Below are 16111 nucleotides of genomic sequence, written 5' to 3' on the forward strand. Positions count from 1 at the left end.
TACGTAATGGATTTCACCTTTATTTTTGACCGAATCCTCGCGGATTGCCTATGTATCCCATGATAAGGGAATTAAGTCAAGGCGTAGTTCAAGATATTACAAGACTTCTTTTCTTAATTAATACTCCCTTCGTTTCTTTTTGTTTGTTACGTTTGGACTTTTGCACGTTTATTAACGTATATCAAAGCTTCTTGTTCTTTTTTATTAAAAAATAAACACAAGTAAAACCTCAATCCACTAGTTATTACAACAACCAATAAGATTGTTTTATTTATCAAAATGAACCAATAATGGAAAATCACACAGATTGCTAACTTAACATACTTGGAAACACTACAAGAAAAAAGGGTTATAGCAACACCTCTTTATGCAACAATTTTATTAGTGTTGCTATAGCATGACTATTGCAACAATTAACTAATTTTTCGTTTAAGTAGAATTTTACTTTGCCAAAGTGTTGCCCTAGAAAAACTTTAGTAACGGTTGTGGGTTATGACTATGTTTTTGCAACCGTTTTTACTTTTTTTATTTATTTATTTTAGTTTTGACTTTTTTATTTTAATTTTGTGTGGAGATATTGTAACTTCTTTTGTCAAGCATCTAAAATGTGTTGAACATATTAAAAGCAAAATTAGGTTTTTTTTCAATAAGCTCTATTTGGTGTTTATTTTTCTACCCTTCCACATTATTTACACTAATATAAATCTGGTCCATGCTAACTTAGCGTGGACCAGGGCAACGGAGTAATTTTTATGGGCAACATGTGTAATTGTCACGTGACTGTTATTTTGTGATTGTAAAAAGTAACTATATGCGTATTACAGTAACTATGTGTTTTAAAGAGTTACTATGTGTTTTTCAGATTTTCATTGCGATTTGTGTCTAGTCCACTTTATATAAGTTTTAAACTTTTTTATTTTTTAAAATTTCAGATCTACATTCTGTTCATTTCTCTCTCTTCATTTTCTCTCTCTTCATTTTCTCTCTATGCTTTTCAAAATTTAGCCCAAATTTCTAGGTTTTGTTCGATTTTCTTCGTAATTATCTTATAATTCTTATAATTGGATCTATTAAATGAGGAAAAATTGGAGGAAGTAGTAGATCAAGAAGGAGGGTCGTCACGTCGTTGCCGAAACCGAATCGAAGAATTTGAGCTCGTCTACAAATCTTCGCAAGAATTTTTAGAGATCACATCTCGGTTTGTTGTTTTTTAAAGAATTTTAAGTTATTTTTATTTAAATTAAAATTGAAAATATTTGTTGTTTTGGAGAAATTAATGTTTGTGTTTTACCAAAATATCGTTTTCACTTCGCGAATTCGATCAGTGACTTCACGATTTCAAATAATAACTATATGCGTAATACAGTAACTATATGGTTTAAAAATGTACTATGTAATTTTAATGGTTACTATATGTGTACAATAGTTACTATATTATTTTAATGGTTACTATATGTGTGCAATAGTTACTATATGTGTACAGTTACTATTTTGTTGAGTGATTTGAAATGTTTGTTGTTTTGTTGAAATTAGGGTTAGTGTTTCACATAGTTAGTATATAAATGATATAGTTACCTTTAATTTATGTTGCGAAATAGTTTTTTTAATAGTCACTGGAATGTTCGTTGTTTATGTTAGTAGTAGTTTTTAGAGTAACTATATTTTTTAAAAAAATTACTATAACTTTAAAACAATAACTTTGTGTTTGAAATAGTTCTATATTTTTTAGAAAGTTATTATAAGTTTAAAACAGTAAATATGTGATTAAGATAGTAATTATGTTATGAACAGTTTATAGTGACTTTTTGATATACGATTACATTATGTACTATGTTATTTAGAGTATGTTTTTGTTCGCTTCTTAGATAGTGGCTATATGATTATAATGGTTACTATATGTGTACAATAGCTACTATATTATAATAATAATAGTCACTATATGTTTTATATAGTTACTACATGGTTTATATAGTTACTATATATTTGAAATAGGTACTATGTTTATTTTATCATGATTTGTTACCATGTGTTTATTTTCTTCAATAGTTACTATATTATTTATATAGTTACTATATGTTTGAAAAGGGTAGTATGTTTATTTTATCATGATTAGTTACCATATGTTTATTTTCTTCAATAGTTACTATATTATTTATATAGTTACTATATGTTTGAAATACGTACTATATATGTTAGTTTATTATGTTATGTGCATGTTTTTTATGTTTATTCTATATTTTTAGTGATGTAGTTACTATAATATGGACCGAGTTACTATATTATTATCACACCAACTATGTCTGCAACTTTGTGACTAAATGACCATTAATAATATTTATAGGTACTAGATCTTGTATTATACTACCTCCGTTTCATAAAGTTCTTTACGCTTTGAAAAATGTGTCCAAAATTCAAAACTTTGACCATAAATTCTTCGTATTATATCTATCAAAAGTTCTCATGTGATATCTTGTTAGATTCGTCTCACAATGTATTTTATAAATATCAATTTTTTATAATTTTTTGCCATACAAAATTGGATATATTAACGGTCAAACATTGCACCGAACTCCGTGGAAATAGTACGTGTAAAGATCTTTTTGAAACGGAGGTAGTAGTAACTATATGTTTGGTATAGTTTTTTATGTATATTATAATGTTATTTTTATGTTCGGCCTCTTTGTTGTCCTCTCTATTATTAGTAATAAGAGTTATTATGTTATGATCACAATAACTATATGATCATAACAATAACTATATCTGCAACCCTGCTCGTATATGACTATCATTAATATTAAGAGATACTATATCATGTATAATAGTAACTATATTTTTTTAATAGTTACTATGTTATCATTGTGTTCTTTTTATGTTCTTTCTTTGTACTCTATGTTATTAGTAATAAAAGTGACTATATTATTATGACAGTAACTATATGACTATAATAATAACAATAAATATATCTGCAATTCTGCGAGTATCTTTACCATCGTTAATTCTAAGAGTTACTATATGATGCATAATAGTAACTATATGTTTTACATAGTTACTATGTTATTTTTTTCATATTTAAATGTTAAATCATTAACTTAGTTTAAACATTATTGATTCAGAAATACAAAGATGATGCACCCAGAATTGAAGTCGTGCAAAGAATAAATTTTGCAAGGAAAACAAAAGCAAGAGAAGAAGAAAATCCTAACAACAATGGAAACCAAGGACGTGGTAGAGGAAGGAGAGGACGTGTTGGTGGAAAAAAGAGACGTGGACGTGTCGATTAGTATTTTTTAGTTCAAAAAATATTTGAGTTTAACCTGGTTTATTTAATAGATGCAAATAATTAGAATGTCGTAGCTAAAACAACTAACCAAGTAGTTAATATTTTCTTTATTACTGTTTAGGAGTTGTAACTACTGTTCCTTTTGATATAGTTACTCTTTTTTTATTTCATTAATTATGTGATATACAATAGTAACTATATAATAGAAAAAGTTACTATATAACCTCTAAAGAATCTATATATCATATTGTTTATTTTATAATATAGTAATTGTTCAACAGCTAAAGTTAATTTTCTATATGATATAGTTACTCTTTGGATAGAATAATTATTCTTATCGAAATGACTATACTCTTATTATTTTCATAGTTACTATTTAATTTTAAGATATAGTTACTTTACATAACCTATAGTTTCTATAATTTACTCTTTTTGTCTGCACGGATGAATATATAATTATTCTTATTTTTATAGTAATTTTTTTACAGTTAAAATTACTTTTCTATATGATATAATTACTCTTTGGATAGAATAATTATTCTTATCGAAATGACAATGTTATTATTATTTTTTCATAGATACTATTCTGAATATATAGTTACTTTACAGAACCTATAGTTTCTATAATATAAGACGCCGATTATCCGGTTCACGTTAATTTACAAAAACACCCTGGTCCACGCTAATTATAGCGTGGACCTGGTCCATACAAGTGAGATTGTCTGTATACAGTTTTTTACCCAAACCCATTCATCCTTTTCATCTTCGTTCTTTCAAGCAGCAGAATTGAGGATTGAGTGCGTGCGTTAGAGATTGGATCTCTATACTGTGGATTTTTCTCTGAATTGGAGTATAGAAAAATTGGTCATTGGCGTTCTGAATTGAGGAGAAGAAAAAGGTTAGTTTGCATATTTCTCTTCACATTTGGTCTTAAACTTCACAATTTAAGTTGTACTTTAAATTATTAATCGATTTATAATTGGAACTTTTGTGTGCTTTAAGCTTAAATTAGGGTTTCTCAATTAGGGAAATTTATGATTTGATTGTATCCATGTTATTTTCTTGTTCTAGTGATTCATATGCGATATCGAAAATGATAAAGGTCGCAACATGCGATCTTTAATTCGTGTCACAATGATGACATGGCATGCTTATGTTTCATGATTTTAATTGGAAACTAAAATATTTAATTTGTATATCCTATTTTAAATGTTTCAAAAAAATCTAGGAAAATCTTAATATGCTAATTTGTTTCTTTATTTATATCTAATACCTTATTTACATATTTTCATAGTAAAAATATTGCATTGATAGTAAAAATATTATGATGACTAATAGCCTACGTGTCGCCTACATATACCAATTAAACTGCGACACGTAAGATTGCGACAACTAAATATTGTCGCAACTTGCGACCTTTATCATCACCCATGCGATATAACTCTTATGCGTTAGCTTTTTTTATTTGATTCTTGAATTACTTTTGAATTTTCTTTGTATGTTGTTCGATTATATTGTCTTTACCCTGTACGACTATTCCCATACTCATCCTAGACCTCTACACTGGCTATTTCAGACTATAATCCTACAAATTTGTATAAGTTGATCAGAGAATTTTTTCGTTGCGTCCACCATATCAATCAAGTGTTTTAATTAATTATTTTGTATGATTTTAGTTGCGAATTTTGTTATTTTCATGTTAATATCTTATTGCTCTTGAATATCCTCTTTTACAATTCTAATTTCTGAAGTTGTTCAATTCTCTGATCAAATAGTTGAGCATGCTTTCTCTAATAAGCCAAAACGTGTGGGAAATGAATGTTTATAATAAACTGATTGATATTGGGTAATTTTTGTTCTGAAAGTTAATGCACCTACTGTTAGAAGATCATGAGTCTCTTGGCGTCGCCACTTATTAGTTGTGTCTACTTGGTTGTTTATTTGCTTGGAAGTTCTTCTTAAGTGCCTTACTTTTGTCAACTTATGTTGGTGGTGGTTTTCTCTTTAGGAAGTGCTGACAATAGCCATTTTCGCATTTGTCAAAAACTGAGTATTCAATGAAAATGTAGGAGTTGCAAAGGGCAACTTGCTTTGGAGACCGAGGTTGCCGAAAAGTTGCAGGGATCTATTTCATAACTGAAACTTTCAGTAACTCATTTTTCCTTTTGTCACTACCTACCTTATGCAGTAATATCTTGCTTATTATTTGCACTTAAAATCTGCATATGTGCCAATATGAACTGCCTACTTATGCTTGCTTAAGAATGTGATTCTTAAGAGGCATTATAGTATTTTCTGCATCCCAAATTCATAGTCTTTAAAATAGTCTATAAAGTTCAATTTTGATGATTTAAATGGGTAGAGAAAATGTATATATTGACATATCAATGAAACAGAAGAAATACTATAAACAACACTAGCAATACATCTTTTCAAATGTGAAAGTCCTTTTACAATTCTTTTCAGTGGTGTTCTTAATCAGCCATGTAACATATATGCCTGGATTTTGAATTGGTCTATTAACATTTAACAACAGTAATAACTTTTTTAAGAACGTTGAAAACTCTAGATATTCAATATATGGACTTTTAGCTACTCCGTTTTCCAGGTCTTTATATCATTATAATTTAGGGTTATTTCCCGAGTTTTCTTCATCTAAAGTGACATCTTACAGTTCGAAAAGGTTTCTGTAGGCTGGTTCAATTGTTATATGTTTTCTTTATTAGTTCACGACATTGTCTTATTCTGAATATTCTGTTTTATTTTGCAATATGATTGTTTACAACTCTGTTCTCTTTCTTAATTATTATCCCTTCGACTAATCTTTTTTAACTCATTTGTTTCTGTTCACTAATTGAAAATGGCGAAGAACTGAAACAAAAAGCTCAAATAAGCCCATATGAGAAAGTAAAGACCATGCCCATAGAAAGGAATGCCTAAATATGAAGACCTCATGTCAAACGACATTCTTCAACAACTGTTGGATAAGAATAAGATTTGTGGAAAAGGAAAAGAGAATTCCAATGCTAAACAAGATTATCAAGACTAAGTACCTAAAGAAGACCATGACTGGGATGATGATGAGTTAAAGATTTCTCGAGTGAGAGAGGTGGACACTGAAACTGCAGCTAATTACTCAGCATCAAAATCTTTACTAAAAAAGGTTTTACCTACCAATTATTAAGCTTCTTTTGACTGACTCCTCTAATTTCTGAGTTTTGTGTTCTAAATGCCAGGTTTACATTATCTTTTGGTTTATAGAATATGCTTAATGAGTACTCTATTCTCTGTGAATAAAATAGCTATTAGTTTATCTGGATAATTTCCTACGTATATGTGATTCGCATATATCCTGAAACTAGACGTAAAGATTGTTTATGCCAAAATTCGTATGGGGGCGACTTTCGGCTAGGGTCGACACTAACTAAGCAAAGAATCAACGACACAAATAAAGAGGCACGACACAGAGGAGTGTTGACGCGGAAAACCCAGGAACAAGGTAAAAAACCGCGGATAGCTATGAGGCTATCAATCCACTAAGTATTCTATATGATTGTTTATGCCTTTTCTTCTGAGAATCGATAACTAAAATCTCAAGTACAATAATGAATGATGAAACAGTTTATAACTTAAGAGTTTCGATGCTTGAGTGAACGTGGCTTGCTTATCATTATCTTCGTCCTTTTATAGGGTATTCTCAACGGTCTAATCGGTTGAGAAAATCCCACAAAGATAGGAGTATCTTCATCACACGTCTCTTCAGCCTTCAACTGCTTCCGCGCTTCTCGCGTGAGTCTTGGACTCGTTCTTGCTAGCTTGACGGCGCTGCCTATCATGGGCTTTAGGTCAACTTATCAGCCCGTTTCTCGAGGACGCGTCTCAGTTGCTTGTACTTTGTCGCCTGTCCTTCGTCGGCTGTACCTCGTTGTATGATGCTACGTCGGACGTATCTCCCTGGAGCTGTGTTTACCTGCGACACGATATGACCTGGCTGACACGACATGACCAAACGTTAGAACGGTTATGTCGTTAGTCCAAAAAGTGGGATAACAGTTTGCCCCCAATTGTGAATTTGCGGAGTCACACAAAGCAAAAGAAACAATTCAAATTAAAAAACCGTCTTCAACTGCCTAGTTCGTGGGATAAAACCGTTCAAAATTCTAGAGTAATAAATACCAATTCACGACATGTAATAAAGTTCTTCACACCAAGTTTTTCGAAAAATTTCTAGATCCGAAAGCAGGAGAGAGAAGAGGGAGAAAGCGAAGTCGATTTTCGCACTGAGTTTGTTCGATTTTCAGGTAAAATTTGCTTTCTTTTTCGATTTCCTTGTAGATTTTTGTAAGTGAGATGGGTAGATCTAAGTCGGTTGTAGCGAGAGGAAAGGGGGAGTCGGGTTCCACTCGGGTTAAGTCCCTTAACCCGATATATTCTACTGTGGTGGATCCGGCGGCTTTTGTTGAACTTGCTGGTTTGCCGCCGTCGGCGGAAGTGAAGATTCCCGGCTCGGATGAGGAAGCCTTTGACTGTCCAGAGGGGTATGTGGTTATGTATGAGTATCCGTTCACAATTGGCTTCAAATTTCCTTTCACTCCTCTAGTTAGGTCCTTTATCGAGGTTTTCCATTTGAGTCCGGGTCAGTTGATGCCCCAGATATGGCGGGTTTTCACGGTGGTGCATGGAGTTACTGCGAACTGGCGTACGCCGTTTGACCTGTCTGATTTGATGTACTCTTACGACCTAGCACTGCAGAAGTGTTGTAGGTATACCTTGGTTACGAAGAAGGGGAAGACGAACTTAGGTGTTGGTTTAGGTGTGAACGACAGGGGTTGGCAGAGTCGTTTTGTCTTTGTAGGCAAAGATTCTCTGGGAGATAAAGGGCGGTTTCTGGTCGAGGGATGGACGATGGAAGGTAAATGTGTCGTTTTATCTTTGTTTCTCGTCGTTTTACTGAACGTCGCCTTACTTGGTTTTGTTTTGCAGTTGTCAAGGGGTCGTCGTTGACTGAGTTGAACGCTGATTCTGAGGATAAGTATCGGAAGTTCTTGGGTTATTCTGTCGAGGATAGGTCTTTCAGTCGCGACGAAGAGTTTTTAGACGAGCAGGAGGTGGACCGGTCAGGCGACGTCGCCGAGGAGGAGGAGATAGACGAGGGATCAGGTCAACTGACTCGTCGTCGGAAAAGGTTGGATTTGCTTGAGGAGGTAGTGGCAAACTCGTCGTCCGCCGAAGGTGAAGTAGGTGATATGGCTGACAACTCAGGTATTTGTCGTTTGTTTATTTCGGGGTTTGTATATATTTTTGTTTTTGTTTTGGATAATGTTTGACCTTTATTTTTTGTATTGGGTGTAGAGCATACTCTTTCGTCTCGGCCTGTGTCGAGGATGTCTCAGAGCGAGATTCAGGAGCGTGAAAGGAAGCGACTTAGGTCGTCCTCGACTTCTGGTGGACGGGGTATGACGGTTGTACCTCGGTTTTCTGCGATAGGTTCATCGGCCGAGACGCCTGTCGTCATAGGAGCCGAAGGCTTTCATCCGATTGCTTCGTCGTCGCCTCCACAGCCGTTCAAGGCGTCGTCTGCTGCTGTCGACGTTAGTAAAGTGTCTACTTCGTCGGCCAAGAAGCGACCTGTCGAGACGGATCCTGTCGAGGATACGGTTATCACTTTGCCCCCAAGCTTCTTGGGTGATGAAGAGGTGTCGGTTATATGGCCTTTCGCTGATCGCTTGATCTTGCCTACGACGTATCGACGATACCACGAGGTGGATCCTCTTCCTGTCGCGTCGGACGCCGCTGAGCTTAGTCTGCGGGTGAGTTTTATTTAGTTTTTTTTCTTCTTTTTTGTTTGTGAAAGATGTATGTTGTGTAAATCTGTTTTGGCATTGGTTTTGCGCAGGCGTCGCAGGCTGCCTTGGCTGTACGTAGGCAGTGTTCGTTGCTGTGCGACGAGGTGACGAATGCAAGGCAGCTGATGGCGACGGCGAAGAAGGCGGCCGCATCGTGGGAAGCGAAGTGGAAAGCTGCTGAGAAGAAGGTTGTGGATCTTGCTGCGGTGATTAAGGCCAAGGGTGATCAATTGAAGGGTAAGGATAAGCAGTTAGCCGACGTGGCTAAAGATCTGGAGAAAGTGAAGGAGGAGTTGACCTCGACGACAGAGGAATTGGATGGATTGAGGAGCTTGTACGACGCCCTGCAGGAGGAGGTGAAGGACGTCGAGGCTCTTGCTATATGGAGGACGCGGGCGCAGATGATGTATTCCTGCCTGATTGGGGAGACTAGCCTTTGGCCGTGTCAAAAGGAGGTGGATGACTATCTGGCTAATGGCGGTACCATGGCTGACCTGTCGGTGCCCGTGGTGGATTCGGAGGAGTTGGCGAAGACGGCTGACACTGCTAGTACTGAGGCGACGGAGGTGGATGCGGCTTTGTTGGTGGTGAGTGCGCCTGTTCCGGACCAAGAGGGGGAGGTTTTAGCTGTTGGGTGCGAAGAGGAGGCCCTTGCCGTCGTTTCTCAAGACGAGACGGTGGACGTGGCGTTGGTGGAGGTGCCAGTCGTGCCCCCAGAGCAAGAGCCGGAGCAGGAAGTCGTGGTCTCTACTCAGGAAGAAGGGATGTATTAGTTTGTAGTTTTCGAATTTTCTGTTGGTTTTTGTGTTTTGTTGGTGAACTTCTTTACTCGTCGTCGATGGCGGCGACGAGGTGGTTTGGATGACTTGTGTTTTTATTCGTCGTCGGTAGTGGCGACGCTGTGTGTGGATAATGTTTAGTGTTTGAAATTTCGGAAGTCGTGGCCTTAGGGGTCGCGCGTCGTGTGTGTTAAGTTTGTTTTTCTTTATGGTTATCCCGTTGCGTTTTGACGTCTTAGTTTCGTGTAGCAGATGCTTTGCGAGTAATAAGTATTGAACCGACTGATGTGTAAAATCATACCTGTGTTGTTACTTCGTTGTCTCTTGCGGTCTCGCTCTGAGTCGTACGTTGTTGCTTGTGGATGTCATTCGTCGTGCGTCTTGCATTCTGCAAAAGAAAACAGGGGTCGCTAGGAGGATTGGCCGTTGGGGATGCCAACGGCCCTCCGATGCCTAAGTCAGTAATGGTTTTTAAAATAAAACGATAAAGAAAAGTAAAGACGACGATGCGGCGACTGATAAAATTGGTTACGACGAGGTTTCAAAAATGGTAGAGTTTAAGATGTGTTGCGTTCCAGCTTCGGGGGACCGACTTGCCATCTTTGGTAATGAGTCTGTATGCCCCCTTTCCGACGATTTTGTCGATCAAGTACGGTCCTTCCCAAGCTGGTGCTAACTTACCCGCGTTCAATTCTTTCGTGTTTTGAAATACTCTGCGCAGTACCCAATCTCCTTCTTTGAACATTTTCACTTTGACATTTTTGTTGAAGCACTTTGCCACGATTTGTTGCTGTGACGCCATCCTTATCAATGCTGCTTCCCTGAGATCTTCTGTGTTGTCGAGGTTTTCGCTGAGTTCTACGTCGTTTTGCTCTGGCGTCATGAGTCCATATCGTGCACTGGGCAGCGTCACTTCAGGGGGAAGTACCGCTTCGCACCCGTAAACGAGTGAGAAGGGAGTCTGTCCCGTCGCCGTCCTAGGCGTCGTCCTGTTGGCCCATAGGATGGATGGCAATTCTTCTGCCCATCGCCCCTTCTTGTCGTCCAACCGCTTTTTCAGCGACGCGATGATCGTTTTGTTGCTGGATTCCGCCTGTCCGTTTGCTTGGGGGTATCTGGGCGTCGACGTCTTTAGCTCGATGTTCCATGTTTTGCAGAAAACTCTTGTCTTGTCGCTGATGAATTGTGATCCGTTGTCGCAGATGATTTCTGACGGTATTCCGAACCTGCATATTATGTTAGTCCATATGAACGAGCATACCTCTTTGTCCCTTACTTGTTGGAACGCACCTGCTTCTATCCACTTGGAAAAATAATCTGTTAGGGCTAACATGAAGACCTTTTGTCCTGGGGCGACGGGCAATTTGCCAACGATGTCCATCCCCCATTTCATGAAAGGCCACGGAGTTAGGGTTGGATGCAAGAATTCGGATGGTTTATGTGTCATACCTGCGTGTCGTTGGCACTTGTCGCATTTGGATACGTACCTCATGGCGTCCTTAAGCATTGTTGGCCAATAGTATCCATTTCTTTTGATTCTGGTTGATAAGCTTCGTCCTCCTTCGTGTCCTCCGCATTCTCCTTCGTGGTATTGTTTCAATAGCGTTTCCCACTCGATCTCTTCGGCACATCGCATCAACATTCCGTTTGCTGATCGCTTAAATAGTACGTCCTGCAAAATAACATATCGTGAAGCTTTGAAAAGTATCTTTCTGGCGTCTAGCTTGTCGTCGGGTAGAGTTTCGTGCTTTAGGTAATCGAAGATGGGTTTGGTCCAATTGTCTGTGTTTAAGGTTGATAGGACGAGGCTGGCGTCTTGTGGTATGTCTTTTTCGACGGCGGGCGATAGTAGGTGCACTAGAGGTATGGTCGAGAATGGTGATTTTCTGAGTGCGGATCCTAGGTTGGCAAGGGCGTCGGCTTGCGTGTTTAGGTCTCTTGGGATTTGTTTGATGGAGAAGGGTTTGAATTTGGAAGTTAACTCTTTTGCTTTCTCGAGATACAAGGTCATTTTTAGGTCTTTAGCTTCGTAGTCGCCGTTAATCTGGTTGACGATTAGTTGTGAGTCACTGAAGATGTTGAGTCCGCTTGCCCCTAATTCCATAGCTAATGTCATTCCGGCGATTAGCGCCTCGTATTCTGCTTCGTTGTTAGTTGCCTTGAAGTCGCAGCAGATTGCCTGTGCTATCATGTCCCCTTGTGGTGACTTCAGTACGACGCCTAAACCTGCACCGCGAAAGTTAGATGAGCCGTCGACGAAGAGTGTCCATATTTCTTCTATGTTGTTGATGAGTTTGACTTCGTCGTCTGCTATTCTCTCTAAGTCGGGGCTGAAGTCTGCCACAAAATCTGCTAGAGCCTGCGACTTTACAGCCGTCCTTGGTTGATACTTGATGTCGAACCTTCCTAGTGCCATTGTCCACTTCTCCATTCGACCTGTCAGTTCTGGCCTACGCATCACAGACTTGATTGGATAGTTAGTCATCACCACTATTTGGTGAGTTTCAAAATAATGCCTTAGTTTCTTAGCTGCAGTAACGAGTGCTAAGACGAGTTTTTCGAGGGAGGAATACCTGGTCTCTGCTTCCAGTAGTGACTTACTGATGTAATAAATGGGTAGTTGTTGTGCTTCGTCTTCTCGAGCTAGGACCGCGCTTACTGCCGTCGAGCTAACGGCTAAATAGAGTTGTAAGACTTCTCCTTCTTTTGGCTTGGATAGGAGGGGCGGCGACATCATGTATTTTTTGAGGTTCTGCAGGGCTGCTTCGTGGTCGTCGGACCAGTTAAACCCCTTGTTTTTGCGTAGGACGTCGTAAAATAATCGGCACTTGTCCGACGACCGTGATATAAAACGGTTTAGTGCCGCCACTCTCCCTGTCAAGCGTTGTACCTCTTTTATGTTCCGCGGGGATTGAATGTTGATGATCGCGCGCACTTGTTCGGGGCTGGCCTCGATTCCTCGTTGGGTGACGATGTAACCTAAGAATTTTCCTGCGGACACTCCGAAAGAACATTTAGTCGGGTTAAGTTTCATACCGTACTTTTTTAGTATGTCGAAGGATTGTCGTAGGTGTTCCACGTGATCGTCAGCCTTCCTCGATTTCACCAGCATGTCGTCAATGTATACCTCCATTGTGTCTCCGAGTTGGTCTTTAAACATCTTGTTGACTAATCTTTGGTACGTCGCACCTGCATTTTTAAGACCAAAAGGCATGACTTTATAACAATAAATTCCTCTATCCGTTACAAAAGATGTTTTTTCCTGGTCGTCTGGGTGCATAAGGATTTGGTTGTATCCTGAGTAGGCGTCCATGAATGTGAGTAGCTCGTGTCCGGCTGTGGCGTCGACCAGGGCGTCGATGTGCGGCAGAGGGAATGGGTCCTTGGGGCAAGCTTTGTTGATATCTGTGAAGTCGATGCATACTCTCCATTTTCCGTTCTTTTTGCTGACGACGACGACGTTTGCTAACCAGTCTGGATATTTGACCTCTCTGATCTTCCCCGAATCTATCAGGTTTTGTACTTCTTCGTCTATGATTTTATTCCTTTCGGGTGCGAACTTACGTCGTTTCTGTTTTACCGGTTTGAAGCTGGGGTCGACGTTGAGCTTGTGGGTAATCACGTCTGGGCTAATTCCTGTCATGTCCTCGTGTGACCAAGCGAAACAGTCCGAGTTTTCTCTTAGAAACGACACTATCTGACTTTTGATGTTGTCAGGCAGTGAGGCTCCGATCCTTATGACTTGGTCTGGCTTTGTCTGGTCTAGTACTATCTCGTCGATTTGTTGGTCGTCGGGGTCGTCCGACGTCGACCCTGGCTGTAATTGCTAGATGGGTGACTTGGATGGTTTCAGTGCTGTCTCGTAACATTTCTTCGCATCCCTTTGCTGCCCTTTGATTTCCATGACCCCCCACTTGGTTGGAAATTTGATTGATTGGTGATATGTTGATGGCACTGCCTTCATTTTGTGGATCCATGGTCGTCCTAGGATGACGTTGTACGCTGATGGACAATCGACGACGTTGAACTTGGTCATCATGTTGACGCCTTCTGCGTATGTAGGCAGCGATATCTCTCCTACCGTCCGTAGTGCTTCTCCACTGAACCCTACCAGGACTGTTGATCTCCTTACTATGTTTTTCTCTTCTAATCCCATTTCTTGTAGTGCTTCCAAGAACAGTACGTTGGCTGAGCTTCCGTTGTCGACCAGTATCCTTTTGATCAATGCGTTTCCTATTGGGAGCGATATTACCAACCCGTCGTGGTGCTCCCGCTGTGTATCTACAGAATCTGAATCGTCGAAAGTAATAGCCATTGCGGTCAGGGACCTGTGTAGTGCGACCTCGTCTTCGGTTTGTCCCTCTTCTACGGTCTCAGATTCTCCCCTGTTAATTTTTTTAGCTGCAGAAGAGGTTAGTCCACAAATATCTGAACCACCGGAAATAACATTTACCACTTTATTGAACGGTGGTGGGTCTGGTCGCTCGCTGCTTGTCGCTGGGCCGGGCAGGGTGTTTTGCTCTTTGGAAAATGTTTCTTTTCCCTTGTCGCTCAACAGTTCCTTTAGATGCCCCCGTTTCAGGAGGTATGCGACTTCCTTTCGGAGGGAGATGCACTCCTCGGTTGTGTGTCCGTTGTCGCGGTGGAAGTCGCACCATTTGCTCATGTCCTTCATGGAGTCCGGTCTGTCGTTCTTCCGGGGCCATCTGACTGTTCCACCTACATTTTGAAGGGCGTTCACCACACCTCCAATGTCGACGTTGAAGCCGTAGTCGGAGATGTTGGGGTGTTCGACCCGCTCGTTCCTGTAAACATTGTTAGTATCATAATACTGATTGACACTTTGTACCTGGTTTTGCCGAACATACGGTTGGTGTCGCCAATTGTTGTTCCTTGGGGTGTACGATCTCCTGTCGCTGCTGCCCCCCGTCGATCGTTGAGATGCTGTTCGGATAACCTCGTCGTCTTCGATTCGCATCTGGGCGGTGGCCCTTGATCGCACCTCTTCGAAAGTTGCACAGGGGTATTTGGTTATTTCCCGGTATAGCTCCGAATTGGGGATGAGGCCTCTCTTGAACGCCTCAATAGCAGTCCTGACATCACAATTTTTTATACCAATTTTTTCACAATTAAAACGGTTAAAATAATCGCGTACCGACTCGGTTGGCCCTTGAACCAACCGATAGAGATCACTGGTTTGTTTTTCTAACTGGCGACTGCTGGCGAATTGTTGATAGAAGGCGTTGATGAGGTCGGACAGACAGGAGATGGATCTGGGAGGGACGTTCGTGAGCCATTCCAAAGCTGCTCCATCAAGGGTGCCGCCGAATGATTTGCACATAACAGGTTCCAATAGGTCGTGCGGAATCCCGATCTGCCACATGCGCTGCTTGTAGAAGTTGACGTGCCTATAGGGGTCGGATGTCCCGTCGTACAGGGTGGTCCAGGTTGGGAGCCGGAGTGTGTGCGGAACCGTCACTCTAGCGATCGCTTCGCAGAACGGCGACGCGGCATATCTGTCGGTCGGCTCGGTCTCCACTGGTGTAGGTGCCCCGGGGAACCTGGTCATCAACTTCATCAGGCGGGAATAGTGCTTTGTCATGCGTGCATCCATCTTGTTCAGGCGTTGGGTCACCGGATCGGGAGCTTCTTTGTCTTCTTCCTCACGGGTTTCCTCCTCATCGTCGGTCACGTCTTCAAAGTCATCGGGCATCTCGAACGTTAGCTTTTTTGGCTTCCCACCTTTGTAGCGGGACTGGTGCTTGTTGCTCTTTACAGATTCGAGCTCTTTCTGGAGGGTTTCATTGGATGCCCTCTCTTGGGCTAGTTCGGCTTGGGCTTTCTCGTAAGCCGCCTTCATCTCTGCGATCGTCATCTCTCCAGTAGTCATGGTGAGAGGGGTGCTTTTGTGTAAAACCTAGTTAATGTCCCCACAGACGGCGCCAAACTGTTTATGCCAAAATTCGTATGGGGGCGACTTTCGGCTAGGGTCGACACTAACTAAGCAAAGAATCAACGACACAAATAAAGAGGCACGACACAGAGGAGTGTTGACGCGGAAAACCCAGGAACAAGGTAAAAAACCGCGGATAGCTATGAGGCTATCAATCCACTAAGTATTCTATATGATTGTTTATGCTTTTTCTTCTGAGAATCGATAACTAAAATCTCAAGTACAATAATGAATGATGAAACAGTTTATAACT

The 16111-nt window shown here is 40.1% G+C and overlaps 2 protein-coding genes across 2 annotated transcripts; both read right to left on the reverse strand.

Annotated features, from left to right (window-relative positions):
- Positions 1 to 13559: 13559 nt before the first annotated feature.
- On the reverse strand, positions 13560 to 14423 carry LOC130464053 (uncharacterized). The gene has a single exon (XM_056833428.1). It carries the CDS (start codon positions 14218 to 14220, stop codon positions 13732 to 13734), a length of 489 nt encoding a protein of 162 aa, XP_056689406.1. The 5' UTR covers positions 14221 to 14423; the 3' UTR covers positions 13560 to 13731.
- LOC130462959 (uncharacterized) lies at positions 14279 to 15795 on the reverse strand. The gene is made up of 3 exons (XM_056831957.1): positions 15086 to 15795; positions 14359 to 14998; positions 14279 to 14290 (listed from the first exon to the last, which is right to left on the reverse strand). Exons 1-3 carry the CDS (start codon positions 15793 to 15795, stop codon positions 14279 to 14281), a joined length of 1362 nt encoding a protein of 453 aa, XP_056687935.1.
- Between the last annotated feature and the right edge of the window lie 316 nt (positions 15796 to 16111).

This window comes from Spinacia oleracea, chromosome 6 (genome assembly GCF_020520425.1).
Source record: "Spinacia oleracea cultivar Varoflay chromosome 6, BTI_SOV_V1, whole genome shotgun sequence".
Classification (NCBI taxonomy): Eukaryota; Viridiplantae; Streptophyta; class Magnoliopsida; order Caryophyllales; family Amaranthaceae; genus Spinacia; species Spinacia oleracea.

Bases quoted from the DNA above. Each gene is read 5' to 3' on its own strand.
- LOC130464053 (XM_056833428.1), bottom strand. From the start codon at position 14,220: ATGGCTATTACTTTCGACGATTCAGATTCTGTAGATACACAGCGGGAG.
- LOC130462959 (XM_056831957.1), bottom strand. From the start codon at position 15,795: ATGACTACTGGAGAGATGACGATCGCAGAGATGAAGGCGGCTTACGAG. The intron at 14,999-15,085 runs GTTGGTTCAAGG...TTGTGATGTCAG, and splicing joins CAAACCAGTGATCTCTATCG to GACTGCTATTGAGGCGTTCA.